Raw genomic sequence first — 17,191 nt, forward strand, 5'->3', positions numbered from 1 at the left:
TCACTATTCTGGTCGCTCTTCTCTGAACTTGCTTTAATTTGAGTTTTATTGAAGTTTTTGAATAAGGGGTTATAAGTTTAGCCTATGCTATAACCATTTCATGACCCCTAAAATGTGCGATTTGGATGGTGGAGGTTTTTGTTTTTTTTGGTGATGATGGAACATCCAAGCATCACATGCAACAGACTTTCCGGAAGGCCTCTTTTTGGCACCCTAGTAATTCAACTTCGCGGGAGAATTCCATTTTTTTTCCGGGAGCATCTCAGATGTTCCGGAGTAGCTAGTACACAGGATCAATCCTCGATGGATCAATACTGTACCTTCACAAGAGCGAGCAATTGCCCACCAGTCAAGTTTATGACTGCAGCCTGGACATATTCCGCATCGCTTAAGGTTGACTTGAGAGTTTATTTAAAATAAGAAAACATTGGCCCAGTTATTTTTATTTTTTATTTCCGAGGACGTGTTAAACAAGGGACTTCACTGTTAAGATTGCGGCTCATATTTTATGCCGCATACACCCACCAGCCTTTTCCGCAAAGTACAAGTTTCTCCGCAGACACCGTGTAGATCACGGTCCGTATGATAAAATCGCTCTAGAGGAAACAAATAGCCCTACGGTCGGTTGCATCTGTGTTTACACAGTGACTCGGGAACACGTTCCCAAGTAAGGAAGAAATAATGTGGAATATTGTAGACAGAGGATATAAAAAGAACTGGTTACGTTAGGACGGCCTTCGGAAAATCAAGACATGCACACCGTACCTTATAAAAGTCAAATGTTTGCATTTTTTTTTTGTAAGGGGAAAATGAAACGTTTCATCGACAGACAGCAAAATTCTAATTCATAAACTTTTCTTTTTTATGTAGCGCACTGATCTTAAATAATGGAATCGGGTTTGTACATCAAAGAATAAAAGGGAAAATAGAAAAATTTACACTTACTAAATATTTTAATTCCTTTTTTTTAAACTTTTTATTATAATTTTTGTTGGCTGTGCGTTTGACTATCAATTGTCCAACTCAGGGATTTTTTTTTTATTTTATTTTATTTTTGCCTTCACCTAAAATGCATGTACTTGAGGCTAAAAAATCATTTGTGTAATTGGGTTTCATTAAAAATGTTACCCCGTTTGGCTTTTACGGAGCTCTTTGTTTCAATTTTGATGTGGTCGATGGTTATAAATCGGCTGAGAGGAGCTCGGAAAAAAGTCAGATAAAAAGGAGTTACAGATAATCATACTGATGAATTCTCAGCTCATTCTGCAGACAGAAGCTGTAGAAGGCAAGGGGTGCAACGTTTTTAATGAAACCCAAGTGCAAAAGTTATTTTTTAGCCCCTTCAAGAAAAAGGCCCCAATGATGGACAACCTGACGTCAATGGTGAATTTAGCAATGATGGGCTTATATGGCAGAATATAGTTCATGGTTCTTATTTCTTCCTTTCCCCATATTTTGTTAAAGTCAGGAACATATTTGCCAACAGTCCCGATATTCCCCATTTTTTCAGGACAATGTATTGGATGACAAAATGGGCGAATTATATTTAAAGCAAAATGGCTCAAAAAAGTTAGTACTTTGCTCTCTTGGGTGTTCGGAGGTGCAAAGCTTTCTTGGCACGAATTTAGCATTTTAAATATTGGCAGTTGTGGAGGAAGGGAGCAGACGGTGATCACCGGGAGGGCGGTCATAAACAGACAACCCCTGTATGTGTTGTGGATGTCGAACAGCCCCGAGACAGGCAGCTGCGGGGACTCAAACATATTTTTCTAGCACGCCGAAGACACTTGGTTAGCACCCAAGCATGCTCACATAACACCTTATTCCAGCACGTTCCCTCATCACTAGTAATTAGGCCTTATTTTTGGAGTAGGGTTTATCGTATATATTTCAAGCATACTCCAAAAATTCTGAAAAATCAAACTAGGGCTTATTTTCGGGAAAAGATGGTACCCATGGGTCAGAAGTGCAGGAACCACAGGAAAGTTAGGAGAAACCAGATGTATCTGTCTAAGGAAGCCAAGATATGATAGGACAAACGTGGTGACCAAGAAGAAGGCAGATGGGAAAAAAAAAAAAAAGTCTAGTTGGAGAGCTAAAGGGAACCTGTCACCTGAATTTGGCAGGCTCTGTTAGCGGTCCGATGGGCGGTGTTTTCTGTTCTTTCATGCACCCTTTCCATTCCTGCTGGCCGCAATATTGTCTTGAATTTGATTAGGTTTCCTCCGTAATACACGCGTGCGCAATGCATTCTCGCCTTGCGCAAGCGCAGCATGCTTTGCTCAACATCGGGCAAAGCCTAAAAGCGTTAGTGCGCATGCGCCGGCGCACTATGTCCCGGAACACAGCGAAAGACTTCCGGGACATAGTGCGCCGGCGCATGCGCACTAATGCTTTTCGGCTTTGCCCGCAGTTGGACAAAGCATACTGCGCGTGCGCAAGGCGAGATTGCATTGCGCACGCGTGTATTACGGAGGAAACCTAATCAAATTCAAGACAATATTGCGGGCCAGCGGGAAAGGAAGGGGTGCATGAAAGAACAGAAAACACCGTCCATCGGACCGCTAACAGAGCCCGCCAAATTCAGGTGACAGAGTCCCTTTAAAACTACACGTAGCAAAATGATGTATATATATAGCTCTACATAGGAGCTGTAGACGTGAAATGGTAGGAGATTCTTTCAGATGCGCAAAATCTCTCTTAAATTATCACAAGGTAAATATGACTGTGAAGAACCCGGATTTGCCCTGCAGCCGGCACGGCCCCTTGTGCTTGTTCGGCATCTTTTATCATCCTCTGCCCGCGTTGTTTATCAGGAACACAAGCAATGCGACGACGTTCACTTGTATTTTTCCAAGTCATCATTTCTTTGCGTTTGATAAGCAATGCATATTGAGAACAGATAATGTCTTTTTACCTTGGAGCGAAAACAGTTTTCTACTCATTAGCGATTTATAAATGATACATTCTCCCCGGTGACATATCTTTTGATACAATTCTCTAATAATAACATCCTCAAATATTAAAATAAGAACAACCCCATGTATTGTGATCATCTTCAACCGCATTTTCCCCACTAAAATTAAATTTTCGCACACCAACTGATATTGTATGCATATATTTGTCTATGATCATTATAAATCCCCTAAGGGTCCCTATAAAACGATAGTTTTGCCTCTTTGCAGTAATTCTACCTAATGCTCCAAAGCAGGAAACTAATTACATGCTGACTTTCTGCTAACTTTGATCTTGGAAACTCCATGCGAGCGAGATTCTATAGGTAATTGTATGGCAGCAATAAGCCTAATGGGTTTGAATTAATCACAAATGAGGATTTTTTTTAATTGCTTAACCGGTTCTTCTCCTGCCACGTCTTGGGTAGGACCGGTGATCGGTGCCATTTAGATGAACATTTTTCATAGGAAGGGGGTATTAAAGTTAAATAACAGAAAACTAATTCAGTTCTAACCTCTTAATAAACTCTTAGGTCATACCTGGTGGCCGACGTCTGGTCTACAGCTTCTTCAAAGGGTCCTATTCAAGGCAGTTACTCTCCCATGGCGTATTCTTATCGGTTGGCCATGCCTAAAAGGTCACCTGCTAAAGAGAAAATTGACTTGTCAAACAATGGCATAGCCGGTGAAGGCAATCAGGGCAACTTCTTGAGGCTTGAGAAGTTGTGCAACCGGACAGCACCACATCGCACTTTGCCACCACTTGTCGTCCTACTGGATGCCTTCCCTCAAAAGTTGATAAGTATATACCAAATAACATGCATAATAATGGCAGGTTTAGTGATGAGCGAGTGTGCAAGGATAAGGTGTTATCAGAGCATGCTCGGGTGCTAACCGAGCGTCTCCGGCATGCTCGAAAAATATGTTTGAGTCCCCGCGGCTGCATGTCTCGTGGCTGATCGACAGCGGTAAACCATGCAGGGATTGGCTATCAAACAGGTAATCCCTGCATGTGTGATGGCTGTCGAACAGCAGCGAGACATATAGCCGCGGGAACTTGAACATATTATTCGAGCACGCCGAAGACACTCGGTTAGCACCCGAGCATGCTCCGATAACACCTTTTCCCAGCACATGCGCTAACCACTAGCCAGGAACTCACAGTGTTCTAGAAATGATCGGAGGACACTCAGGGATGGAGAATAGGACCTTGGAGCTCCAAAACCCTTTGGGAACGTGCACATGGAGTCTTTAAAGGGAACTTGTCACCTGAATTTGGCGGGACAGGTTTGGAGTCATATGGGCGGGGTTTTCAGGTGTTTGATTCACCCTTGCCTTGCGCAGGCGTGTACTTCGGAGGACACAGCATGAACTTCAACCCAATATTGCGGCCAGCATGCAGCCAGCAGGTGAGGAAAGGGTGAATCAAGCACCCGAAAACCCCGCCATATGACCCCAAACCTGTCCCGCCAAATTCAGGTGACAGGTTCCCTTTAAGAAGCTGTTAAGCTTTCCAAGGCAAAGCCATTTCAGGAAAAAAGCCAGCTGTCTTTTTCCTGAAGCGGCTTTACCGTCATTTTTGCAGCAAGTCTACTGCCGGCATCTTCGCTCTATAGTTTGAAGTAAGTAGAGCGTCTTCCAAACAAAAGTTGCTTCTTGTAAGGTTTTTGGACCCTGAAGGAGTAAAAAAAAAAGGCGAAACATGCCATTTTGACATTGCCTTGCATTATGTTCAATATTTTCAGCGCTTTTTCAAGAAGATTCCAGGTGGAAAAGAAGTTGTGTGCCGACACCCTTTAGGTGTCTTTTTTAGGATTCCGCTTGCTCCAGGAGCCAGAGTCCAGGTGTAACCAAACATTTTGCAGCTACAGCATATATAACAGGAGACAAACTTAGTTTTTGGTCTGGATGAAGGAAAGCCTAAGTACAGCTTTGTAGAAATCCGACATCCACAACATTCAGAAGACTCCTGGAATAAGAGGACATCTCCTGGATTCATAGAAAAGACTGCCAACCTCGAGATCGAACTATTCCAGGAGACTTTTCCATTTACGGAGGCCGGTAACGAGGCGAGAAACAGGGTACAGTGAGGGGGCAATGGACGTGGAGGGGAAAGTGGCTTCAGAAAGTGCGTGGTCTGATATTTCATACTCAATTCATGGGAAAAGACTGTATTCAGTGAAGCCCGGTTTCCCCATTACTGAGCTGGGAAGTTACAGTTAGTGCTTATAAAATTCTATGGATAAGGGAGGACCTAGACAAAGACAGACATTCCGCTGCAAGTTCTCTTAAACCGTTTTAGGTGAACTTGCAGCAGAATGTCTGTCTTCTACATCCTGCTCCTCCCTTCTCCATAGAACTTTATCAGCACCAACTGCCTAGACAAATTTTGAGAGTGTCAGGAGGAGAAAGAAGCAGATTTCTTTAATAAGATACATCATAAAGTATCTTATTTTCACGTGTACTATTGACTTATGGGAAAAAGAAAAGATGTTTAAGACAGTTACTCTTCAATGTTAGATTCCTCCTGCTGGAACACCCTGCAGTCAACTTGTGATAAAGAGATTATACAATGAGGATGCCAATTAAAAGGATTGTGCCCATTATAGTAGCTTGGCCCCTTCGACAGTAGCAATGTGTTCCATATCCTACAGGTTCCAGAAAAAAAATAATTTTAACCCTCCCCTTTAAGCAACTGCTCCTAATACAATTTCTTAACAAATATTTCCACAATTATGAATAATAATTTTTTAAAGAAACTATCACTCAAAGCCTTGGACATGTTATATTATTTTCTGCAAAAATAATGGACGATAGGAAGGGCAGTGGTATACCGCAAATGGCTGCCGGCCCGGCACCCGCATGACTGCTACGGTGGCTGGTGATGAACATATTTTCCGTTTCACCCACTTCTCCTGACGTCCACCATATAAGTAAAATAAAGAGGATCTGTGGTGGCGGCTGTTTCACACAGCAGGCACCCATTGGTCACTACTGAGATTGATTGCACCAGCTAAACCCCTTAGATGCCTTGATCATTGTTCTTCACTGTATCTTAAGCGGTTAGTCTTCTGTCACCCAATTTTGCTTTTGCATACATTCGCGAAGACTTAATAGGTTGTTTAATGTCAGCAGGGGCTCATGGAAAATACCCAAATGGACTTCTACGTATATCCCTGAAGAAGGGCATGTGCAATATTGTTATTTTAATGCATTTTTATTAGTGATGAACGAGAGTGCTCGTCACTGCTCGATTGAGCAGCGAAGTGCTGAGGTATAGTCGTTACTTGATTGAGTATCACGGGGGCTCGAGCACCCTGCCCCACCTGTTTTGTGGCCATTAAACATGTGGGGATTGCCTGCAATACACGGTAAAGCCGTAGTTATGTTGGCCACTGGCATTACGATGATTAGCCGGCTGCATTCCTTCAAGACTTAGGCTGCGCGTCTATGATCAGTATTACTAGCATTCTTGACACAGCGTATATTAACCTAATAAAAAAAATTCATTGAAAAAAATTATGTGAGGTCTTCACTTTTTTTTTTGATAACCAGCAAAGGTAAAGCAGACAGCTGTGGGCTTATATTAGGCTGGGAAGATCCTTGGTTATTTGGCCTTTCCCATCCTAAAAATACAAGCATGCATCCAACTCAGAAATGGCGCACCACAATAGATTTGTCAATTCTGGCGCTTTGCCAGACTTTTCCCGGTTGACCTGATGCGGTGTCAATCGGGGTAATGGTAGTTGGGTTTGAAGACAGCTAGGATTTATCAAATGCTCGAGTTTCCCATTGACTTCCATTATACTTAGCACTCGAGTCGAGTCCATCCGGGTATCTAATCTGCTCGATTCGAGTGCCGAGCGCTTGAGCATTTTAGTTCTCCATCATCACAAATTTTTATGCCTACAAAAACCAAAAAATATATATATATTTGGGGCAGTATCAGCTATTTGTACAGCTATAACAATGCGTCTACATATGGAAATATATTAAAAAAAAAAACACAGTAAATGCATCTACATATGGAAATATATATAAAAAAAACAACAGTTTACGAAGCGTCTTTGTGTCCGGGATCTCCTTTATTAGCCGCTTCACTGGGAATAATTACATATTGCAGCCGGTGTAGAGAGAACAGAGTTCAGATAAAAGAATGAATGTAAGGACATCGGAAATGTTTGACCTTCTTCAAGGTTTGTGCCGTGACCCTTTTTTATTTTTGCATGCGGGAAGTAGTAATTATGCCCCTGAAAAAAAAATTAATAAAAAATAAAAATAAAAAAAAAATAAAGCTTTTTGTGCACCAAAGTGATGAATAGACAGGGACAATGGCTGCCTGTAGGGCGCAGGCTCTACCTTTCCATACGTTCTGTTTGTGCAATCAGAGATACTTCCAAAAACTGAACCGTATGTCGGCTTTAAAGCTGAATAAACAGAGATTGTTTGGAGCGGTCATCAATCACGTCAGGGAACCAGAGGGCACATCGTGTGCCAGAGACATTCGTCTCATCTGCAATTTCCACCTTAAAAAAAAAAAAAGAGCAAAAACGGTAAAACTGTTTATTTGACATCGGTCCTGACCCCGGAGACTTTAATGTTCTGTCTGACAAAGGAGGAGAACAAAAACACATTTTTTTGCTCACCGTTTTAAAGCCAGAGGGTGACAGGTAAATGGGCCGAGCTGATGAGATTTGGGCTTTTTCCTCCATTTTTGCTTTCATCCGTTTTGTGTAAAAAGGAAAAAAAAATGTAAATAGATGAATACAAGAAGTAACATTGTATCTGTAGAGGAGGTCCTGGGAAGTCGGGGAATCATGTCTTCCCTCCTGTTATGGGAAGGGGAGGAGGCGCTCTTTCCCACCTGGTCATTCTGGATGGGACATGAGAAAAGGATTTTAAAGGGGCAGTTTGACAACTGTATAAATCAGACCAATATCGTGTCCTAATAGAGTGTCTTTGGCGTGGTCAAAAATAAATGCTCGACTCGCCGTTGCTGCATGTCTCGACAGCCGCGAGACATGCGGGGACTGTCCAACAGCAGCGAGACATGCGGGGACTGTCCAACAGCAGCGAGACATGCGGGGACTGTCCAACAGCCGCGAGACATGCAGGGACTGTCCAACAGCCGCGAGACATGCAGGGACTGTCCAACAGCAGCGAGACATGCAGGGACTGTCCAACAGCCGCGAGACATGCAGGGACTGTCCAACAGCCGCGAGACATGCAGGGACTGTCCAACAGCCGCGAGACATGCAGGGACTGTCCAACAGCCGCGAGACATGCAGGGACTGTCCAACAGCCGCGAGACATGCAGGGACTGTCCAACAGCCGCGAGACATGCAGGGACTGTCCAACAGCCGCGAGACATGCAGGGACTGTCCAACAGCAGCGAGACATGCAGGGACTGTCCAACAGCCGCGAGACATGCAGGGACTGTCCAACAGCCGCGAGACATGCAGGGACTGTCCAACAGCCGCGAGACATGCAGGGACTGTCCAACAGCCGCGAGACATGCAGGGACTGTCCAACAGCCGCGAGACATGCAGGGACTGTCCAACAGCCGCGAGACATGCAGGGACTGTCCAACAGCCGCGAGACATGCAGGGACTGTCCAACAGCCGCGAGACATGCAGGGACTGTCCAACAGCCGCGAGACATGCAGGGACTGTCCAACAGCCGCGAGACATGCAGGGACTGTCCAACAGCCGCGAGACATGCAGGGACTGTCCAACAGCCGCGAGACATGCAGGGACTGTCCAACAGCCGCGAGACATGCAGGGACTGTCCAACAGCCGCGAGACATGCAGGGACTGTCCAACAGCCGCGAGACATGCAGGGACTGTCCAACAGCCGCGAGACATGCAGGGACTGTCCAACAGCCGTGAGACATGCATGGACTGTCCAACAGCCACGAGACATGCGGGGACTGTCCAACAGCCGCGAGACATGCGGGGACTGTCCAACAGCCGCGAGACATGCAGGGACTGTCCAACAGCCGCGAGACATGCAGGGACCGTCCAACAGCAGCGAGACATGCAGGTACTGTCCAACAGCCGCGAGACATGCAACTGCTCAAACATTTTTTTCGAGCACGCCAAAGACACTTGGATGGACAAGAGCATGCTCGCTCATCATCACTACATGCTCCGCTTCAGGGAACCGCAGGCCAGTCCGTGCATCGCAGATTTCAGCCCGATTTATACAGCCCTAAAAAGTCCCAGTTAGGGAATATGGATGTAGAGGGGGGGATTTTTCTCGGGACCTCCTTCTATGGAGAGCCGGTAACAAGCTGCACATCTATAACCAGACCCAAACGATAATACTCCATGTTATACTACATTTGATTTAGTGCCCATTGTGGAGGAAATCAGCAGCCGCTGCTGGAAAATTACCATGGCATTAACCAGGAGTATCGGGGCTGCTGTGAGAGGGGACTGGGCATTGTTTTTTGTTTTTTTGAATTGGGGTCCTGACTTGATTAAGCTAGGGTTGTGCAGCAGTGGACAACCCCTTTAATTTCAGAAGTGTCACGATGGGGGGAGGGGACCCTACTGATCTGAAGAACAGGGGTTTCAAAGTTCTGTGTGAATGGAGAGCTAGTGCCCATTCACTTTTATGGGGTCAGGACAGTCATATCCATGCATAACCACCTCTCCATTCACTTCTACGGGGTTAGGACAGTCATGTGCATGTATAACTACCTCTCCATTCGCTTCTATGGGGTCAAACCAAATGTGTGCATGCACAACTACCTCTCCATTAATTTCTATGGGATCAGACCAGTCACGTGCACGCACAACCACCTCTCCATTCACTTCTGCGGGGTTAGGCCAGTCGCATGCATGCACAACCACCTCTTCATTCATTTCTACAGGTCTGTTTGTTGGCGTATATAGTATAAGACGACATGGTGCGCACATACAAATATTAAGCATTGATTTATTGCAGCTGAGCAAAATGTACAAAAATGAATACAAGGTTTTTAGTTAACATTTTGATCACAAGGTATGAGGCAGAACTCAGCGAGTCCTTATATTGCTCGGGATGACACCGTACAGCATGGGGACCCCCCCCCAGACACACTACCTCGCAGACGCAGCGCCCACACACACTACCTCAGACACAGCGTCCACACACACACTACCTCATAGACACAGCGTCCACAGACACGCTACCTCATAGACACAGCGTCCACACACACACGCTACCTCATAGACACAGCGTCCACAGACACGCTACCTCATAGACACAGCGTCCACAGACACGCTACCTCAGACACAGCGTCCACAGACACGCTACCTCATAGACACAGCGTCCACAGACACGCTACCTCATAGACACAGCGTCCACAGACACGCTACCTCATAGACACAGCGTCCACACACACACGCTACCTCATAGACACAGCGTCCACAGACACGCTACCTCATAGACACAGCGTCCACAGACACGCTACCTCAGACACAGCGTCCACAGACACGCTACCTCATAGACACAGCGTCCACAGACACGCTACCTCATAGACACAGCGTCCACAGACACGCTACCTCATAGACACAGCGTCCACACACACGCTACCTCATAGACACAGCGTCTACAGACACGCTACCTCATAGACACAGCGTCCACAGACACGCTACCTCATAGACACAGCGTCCACACACACGCTACCTCATAGACACAGCGTCCACACACACGCTACCTCATAGACACAGCGTCCACAGACACGCTACCTCAGACACAGCGTCCACACACACGCTACCTCATAGACACAGCGTCTACAGACACGCTACCTCATAGACACAGCGTCCACAGACACGCTACCTCATAGACACAGCGTCCACACACACGCTACCTCATAGACACAGCGTCCACAGACACGCTACCTCATAGACACAGCGCCCACAGACACGCTACCTCATAGACACAGCGTCCACAGACACGCTACCTCATAGACACAGCGTCCACACACTACCTCATAGACACAGTGTCCACAGACACGCTACCTCATAGACAGAGCGTCCACAGACACGCTACCTCATAGACACAGCGTCCACACACTACCTCATAGACACAGTGTCCACAGACACGCTACCTCACAGACACAGCGTCCACAGACACGCTACCTCACAGACACGCTACCTCATAGACACAGCGTCCACAGACACACTACCTCACAGACACAGCGTCCACAGACACACTACCTCATAGACACAGCGTCCACAGACACACTACCTCACAGACACAGCGTCCACAGACACGCTACCTCATAGACACAGCGTCCACAGACACGCTACCTCATAGACACAGCGTCCACAGACACGCTACCTCATAGACAGCGTCCACAGACACGCTACCTCATAGACAGCGTCCACAGACACGCTACCTCATAGACAGCGTCCACAGACACGCTACCTCATAGACAGCGTCCACAGACACGCTACCTCACAGACACAGTGCCCACACCAAATGGAAAGAGCTAATAGACACTGACCGTCCATGTGTGATCTCGGGCAGGAGACTGAGCACAAACCAGGCGGAGCCTCCGCAGCCTAATTTACACCTGGGAGAAGAGGAGATCAGGGGGAGAATGTGGCCGTCCAGGACGTTTACTTTTTTTCAGCTGCTGGAGCAGTATTGCAGGTGTGACCAGACTCCATACACTTCTATGTGCATGTACTGGCAGCAGTGCACACGGATGAGTAAATTCGGCCACAGACTGTTAGTAATGATAACGATAATGCCCAATGGGCAAGTTAACATTTCCAGGAAGAGGAACAGACGAACAAACGGACCTTCTGGCCATTTATTTACACAGCCCCAGTCAGCAAGCTGCGATGTTCTGCAGGTTCTGACAACTTTCTATCATAGCTGCGATGTTCTGCAGTTTCTGACAACTTTCTATCATAGCTGCCATGTTCTGCAGGTTCTGACAACTTTCTATCATAGCTGCAATGTTCTGCAGGTTCTGACCACTTTCTATCATAGCTGCAATGTTCTGCAGGTTCTGACAACTTTCTATCATAGCTGCGATGTTCTGCAGGTTCTGACCACTTTCTATCATAGCTGCGATGTTCTGCAGTTTCTGACAACTTTCTATCATAGCTGTGATGTTCTGCAGGTTCTGACCACTTTCTATCATAGCTGCGATGTTCTGCAGGTTCTGACAACTTTCTATCATAGCTGCAATGTTCTGCAGGTTCTGACAACTTTATATCATAGCTGCGATGTTCTGCAGGTTCTGACAACTTTTTATCATACCTGCGATGTTCTGCAGATTCTGACAACTTTCTATCATAGCTGCGATGTTCTGACAACTTTCTATCATAGCTGCAATGTTCTGCGGGTTCTGACAACTTTCTATCATAGCTGCAATGTTCTGCGGGTTCTGACAACTTTCTATCATAGCTGTGATGTTCTGCAGTTTCTGACAACTTTCTATCATAGCTGCGATGTTCTGCAGGTTCTGACCACTTTCTATCATAGCTGCGATGTTATGCAGGTTCTGACCACTTTCTATCATAGCTGCGATGTTATGCAGGTTCTGACAACTTTCTATCATAGCTACAATTTTCTGCGGGTTCTGACAACTTTCTATCATAGCTGCAATATTCTGCAGTTTCTGACAACTTTCTGTCATAGCTGCGATGTTCTGCAGGTTCTGACAACTTTCTATCATAGCTGCAATGTTCTGCAGGTTCTGACAACTTTATATCATAGCTGTGATGTTCTGCAGTTTCTGACAACTTTCTATCATAGCTGCGATGTTCTGCAGGTTCTGACCACTTTCTATCATAGCTGCGATGTTCTGCAGGTTCTGACAACTTTCTATCATAGCTGCGATGTTCTGCAGGTTCTGACAACTTTCTATCATAGCTGCGATGTTCTGCAGTTTCTGACAACTTTCTATCATAGCTGCCATGTTCTGCAGGTTCTGACAACTTTCTATCATAGCTGCAATGTTCTGCAGGTTCTGACCACTTTCTATCATAGCTGCAATGTTCTGCAGGTTCTGACAACTTTCTATCATAGCTGCGATGTTCTGCAGGTTCTGACCACTTTCTATCATAGCTGCGATGTTCTGCAGTTTCTGACAACTTTCTATCATAGCTGTGATGTTCTGCAGGTTCTGACCACTTTCTATCATAGCTGCGATGTTCTGCAGGTTCTGACAACTTTCTATCATAGCTGCAATGTTCTGCAGGTTCTGACAACTTTATATCATAGCTGCGATGTTCTGCAGGTTCTGACAACTTTTTATCATACCTGCGATGTTCTGCAGATTCTGACAACTTTCTATCATAGCTGCGATGTTCTGACAACTTTCTATCATAGCTGCAATGTTCTGCGGGTTCTGACAACTTTCTATCATAGCTGCAATGTTCTGCAGGTTCTGACAACTTTCTATCATAGCTGTGATGTTCTGCAGTTTCTGACAACTTTCTATCATAGCTGCGATGTTCTGCAGGTTCTGACCACTTTCTATCATAGCTGCGATGTTATGCAGGTTCTGACCACTTTCTATCATAGCTGCGATGTTATGCAGGTTCTGACAACTTTCTATCATAGCTACAATTTTCTGCGGGTTCTGACAACTTTCTATCATAGCTGCAATATTCTGCAGTTTCTGACAACTTTCTGTCATAGCTGCGATGTTCTGCAGGTTCTGACAACTTTCTATCATAGCTGCAATGTTCTGCGGGTTCTGACAACTTTCTATCATAGCTGTGATGTTCTGCAGTTTCTGACAACTTTCTATCATAGCTGCGATGTTCTGCAGGTTCTGACCACTTTCTATCATAGCTGCGATGTTATGCAGTTTCTGACCACTTTCTATCATAGCTGCGATGTTATGCAGGTTCTGACAACTTTCTATCATAGCTACAATTTTCTGCGGGTTCTGACAACTTTCTATCATAGCTGCAATATTCTGCAGTTTCTGACAACTTTCTGTCATAGCTGCGATGTTCTGCAGGTTCTGACAACTTTCTATCATAGCTGCAATGTTCTGCGGGTTCTGACAACTTTCTATCATAGCTGTGATGTTCTGCAGTTTCTGACAACTTTCTATCATAGCTGCGATGTTCTGCAGGTTCTGACCACTTTCTATCATAGCTGCGATGTTCTGCAGGTTCTGACAACTTTCTATCATAGCTGCGATGTTCTGCAGGTTCTGACAACTTTCTATCACAGCTGCGATGTTCTGACAACTTTCTATCATAGCTGTGATGTTCTGCAGATTCTGACAACTTTCCATCATAGCTGCGATGTTCTGACAACTTTCTATCATAGCTGCAATTTTCTGCGGGTTCTGACAACTTTCTATCATAGCTGCGATGTTCTGCAGGTTCTGACAACTTTCTATCATAACTGCGATGTTCTGCAGGTTCTGACAACTTTCTATCATAGCTGCAATGTTCTGCGGGTTCTGACAACTTTCTATCATAGCTGTGATGTTCTGCAGTTTCTGACAACTTTCTATCATAGCTGCGATGTTCTGCAGGTTCTGACCACTTTCTATCATAGCTGCGATGTTCTGCAGGTTCTGACAACTTTCTATCATAGCTGCGATGTTCTGCAGGTTCTGACAACTTTCTATCACAGCTGCGATGTTCTGACAACTTTCTATCATAGCTGCGATGTTCTGCAGGTTCTGACAACTTTCTATCATAACTGCGATGTTCTGCAGGTTCTGACAACTTTCTATCATAACTGCAATGTTCTGCAAGTTCTGAAAACTTTCTATCATAGCTGCGATGTTCTGCAGGTTCTGACAACTTTCTATCATAGCTGTGATGTTTTGCATGTTCTGACAACTTCTTATCATAACCTTGATATTCTCCATCTTCTGACAACTTTCTATCCTATTTGTGTTCCTTTGCATGTTCTGACAACATTCTGTGATGCTTTGTGTGTTCTGACCTCTTTCTATCATTGCCGGGAAATTTTCAATATTAATTTCTGACAACTTTCTATAACATCTGAGATGTTCTGACAACTTTCCTTCACAGTCAGCAGGACCTATTTAAGATTCTCAGCAGTTCATATGTAGATCGAACTAGGAGTGCACTGTGGGCGTGTCCCTTTACTGGTAAGCATCACAAAATGCATTGACACGCCCACATGCACTTCCAGCCTGATTTGCATATGGCTTCTTTGCAAGATTGCTCAGAACTGGCGCATCGGATTTCTGCGAAAATGGTGTTGTTTTCCAAAAAGGTGCATGCGCCTATTGAGCCATAGCACCACGGCAATGTATGAAATCATGCCAACAGGACGCCTTTAATGGCTGTTTGGGGAATAGATATCGGAATGTAAAAAAATAATTTACTTTTCAGTAGAGATTTGAGTGAGATCTGCCTTCTGCTCGGAGGGTGCGGTGCGCCCCCTACACTGAGTCACTGATTTCATTTGCTGACCCTGAGCCAATGCACCGCCGCTCCGATTTACTTGGCGAAATAATCTGCTCCTCTGCCAACCGTTCAGACTGAAACTGAACATTGAGCAATAATAAAAGATCTGCTTTTTTTTTTCTTACATTTGTTCGCAGCACGGAGCAGACTTTCTACTTTCTACAATATGACTTTGGCTCCAGAATGGAGCCGAATGGACCGAATGGATATAACAAAAGTAAAAAAAAAATGTAAATAAAAGAAAAAAAATAATAAAAATAAACAAATATATATATATATATATCAAAGAAGTAATGGAGCGCACTCGCTGAAGGTCCGGTGCAGGTAACTTTATTCACACAAAGTAAAAGACATCTTCACGACCGGGGGTGCTGAGCAAAGAAAAGCGGCGAGGCTAGACGACGGCCGTTTCGCGCCTGGCTGGCGCTTCGACGGGTCATATATATATATATATATATATGCCCCCGCGACCGTATTCCATGGTCACGGACGTTAATCATTTCCTTTTTTTTAAGTTGCTTTTCTTTTTTGTCTTTTTGGTATACGCTGCCGTCTTTTTTTCTGTACCGATTTCTCCAAAAGGAGCATGCGATTCATCATCTTTGCGCAAAGTCAAAAATCATCTTTATTTTTGTCTTAAATCTTTTTTTTTTTGGACTTTTCAGCTAAAAAAAATGTTTCAAAATTTCTGCAAAATTTCCTGAATATTCCCAAGGGAAGGAAGAACTGGTGTCAATTTGCGACAAATTTTTGGACTGCAGGTAGTGTTGGGTGTCGGCAATGTAACATGGTGCGGGGCTTTTGACGTGGGTGAGGTACCCATCTCTAACGCCCCGGCATGTTACATGACAGTGGTGGCCCTGGCTGGGTGTGTGGTCGCGCTACACCCTTGCAGGACACATGTTACTGATGACTTTGGTTGTCCAGGACCAGATGTTGAGGAGTTCAATTAGTGAGACTACCAGTCCAAAATAAACTACTTAAGGATTTCGGGAATTATGTACAGTAGTTAGGGGGCACATATCTTCATGAACTTTTCCTCACTCAGTTTCAGTTCCTCATTGTTCGGTCTTTACCGTTCCTCTCTACTTCACCACAACCCAGCTCAGTACTAAAGTCCAGTTAACGAGTCCTCTACTCAACCCGCGGTTCCGCGTCTCCTTTCCCCTCTAGGGAAATATACTGCCAGTATGGCCGGTACTTATAGGGAACCTGTCACCTGAATTTGGCGGGACCCGTTTTCGGTCATATGGGCGGAGTTTTCGGGTGTTTGATTCACCCTTTCCTTACCCGCTGGCTGCATGCTGGCCGCAATATTGGATTGAAGTTCATTCTATGTCCTCCGTAGTACACGCCTGCGTTAGGCAAGATTGCCTTGCGCTGGCGTGTACTACGGAGGACAGAGAATGAACTTCAATCCAATATTGCGGCCAGCATGCAGCCAGCGGGTAAGGAAAGGGTGAATCAAACACCCAAAAACTCCGCCCATATGACCGAAAACCGGTCCCGCCAAATTCAGGTGACAGGTTCCCTTTATCATGTGACGCTCTAGCACTCTGTTCGTTTCACGTTCTCTGTCCTGTCTTGGCCCGTTTCCGCTCTGAGTTATAAACTCTAGGCGTCCTCTCTCAGGACCTGTCTCCTATCGATCACTCTGTCTTTCAGTCACTTTCCCTTTTTTCTACTCCGGTCCATGCTAGATCTTAGATTTGCTTTCTAGACACTATCTCTGTCCCTTAGCCCCTCCTACTCTGGGCTAGTCCCAAACTTAACTTTACCTACTGTAGGACAACAATCAATATTTACGCATATCACAATTCA

The 17,191-nt window shown here is 45.1% G+C and overlaps 1 protein-coding gene and 1 long non-coding RNA gene across 2 annotated transcripts; both read right to left on the minus strand.

The window, feature by feature from the left end:
* Positions 1–7,050: 7,050 nt before the first annotated feature.
* LOC138647104 (uncharacterized) lies at positions 7,051–7,861 on the minus strand. Its single transcript, XR_011314878.1, has 3 exons — positions 7,601–7,861; positions 7,314–7,480; positions 7,051–7,204 (listed from the first exon to the last, which is right to left on the minus strand). It is a non-coding gene; the product is annotated as an uncharacterized lncRNA (long non-coding RNA).
* Positions 7,862–11,767: 3,906 nt separating this feature from the next.
* LOC138648084 (transcription initiation factor TFIID subunit 1-like) lies at positions 11,768–13,143 on the minus strand. Its single transcript, XM_069737589.1, has 3 exons — positions 12,861–13,143; positions 12,546–12,765; positions 11,768–12,443 (listed from the first exon to the last, which is right to left on the minus strand). Exons 1-3 carry the CDS (start codon positions 13,141–13,143, stop codon positions 11,768–11,770), a joined length of 1,179 nt encoding a protein of 392 aa, XP_069593690.1.
* Between the last annotated feature and the right edge of the window lie 4,048 nt (positions 13,144–17,191).

This window comes from Ranitomeya imitator, chromosome 8, assembly GCF_032444005.1.
Source record: "Ranitomeya imitator isolate aRanImi1 chromosome 8, aRanImi1.pri, whole genome shotgun sequence".
In the NCBI taxonomy this organism is placed as follows: Eukaryota; Metazoa; Chordata; class Amphibia; order Anura; family Dendrobatidae; genus Ranitomeya; species Ranitomeya imitator.

Excerpts from the sequence above, each read along its gene's own strand:
- LOC138648084 (XM_069737589.1), bottom strand. The coding sequence starts at position 13,143 with ATGATAGAAAGTTGTCAGAACCTGCAGAACATCGCAGCTATGATAGAA. Across the intron at positions 12,766-12,860 it reads CATGGCAGCTATGATAGAAA|AACATCGCAGCTATGATAGA; the intron begins GTTGTCAGAAAC and ends CAGAACCTGCAG. Across the intron at positions 12,444-12,545 it reads TGCAGCTATGATAGAAAGTT|CTATGATAGAAAGTGGTCAG; the intron begins GTCAGAACCCGC and ends ATAACATCGCAG.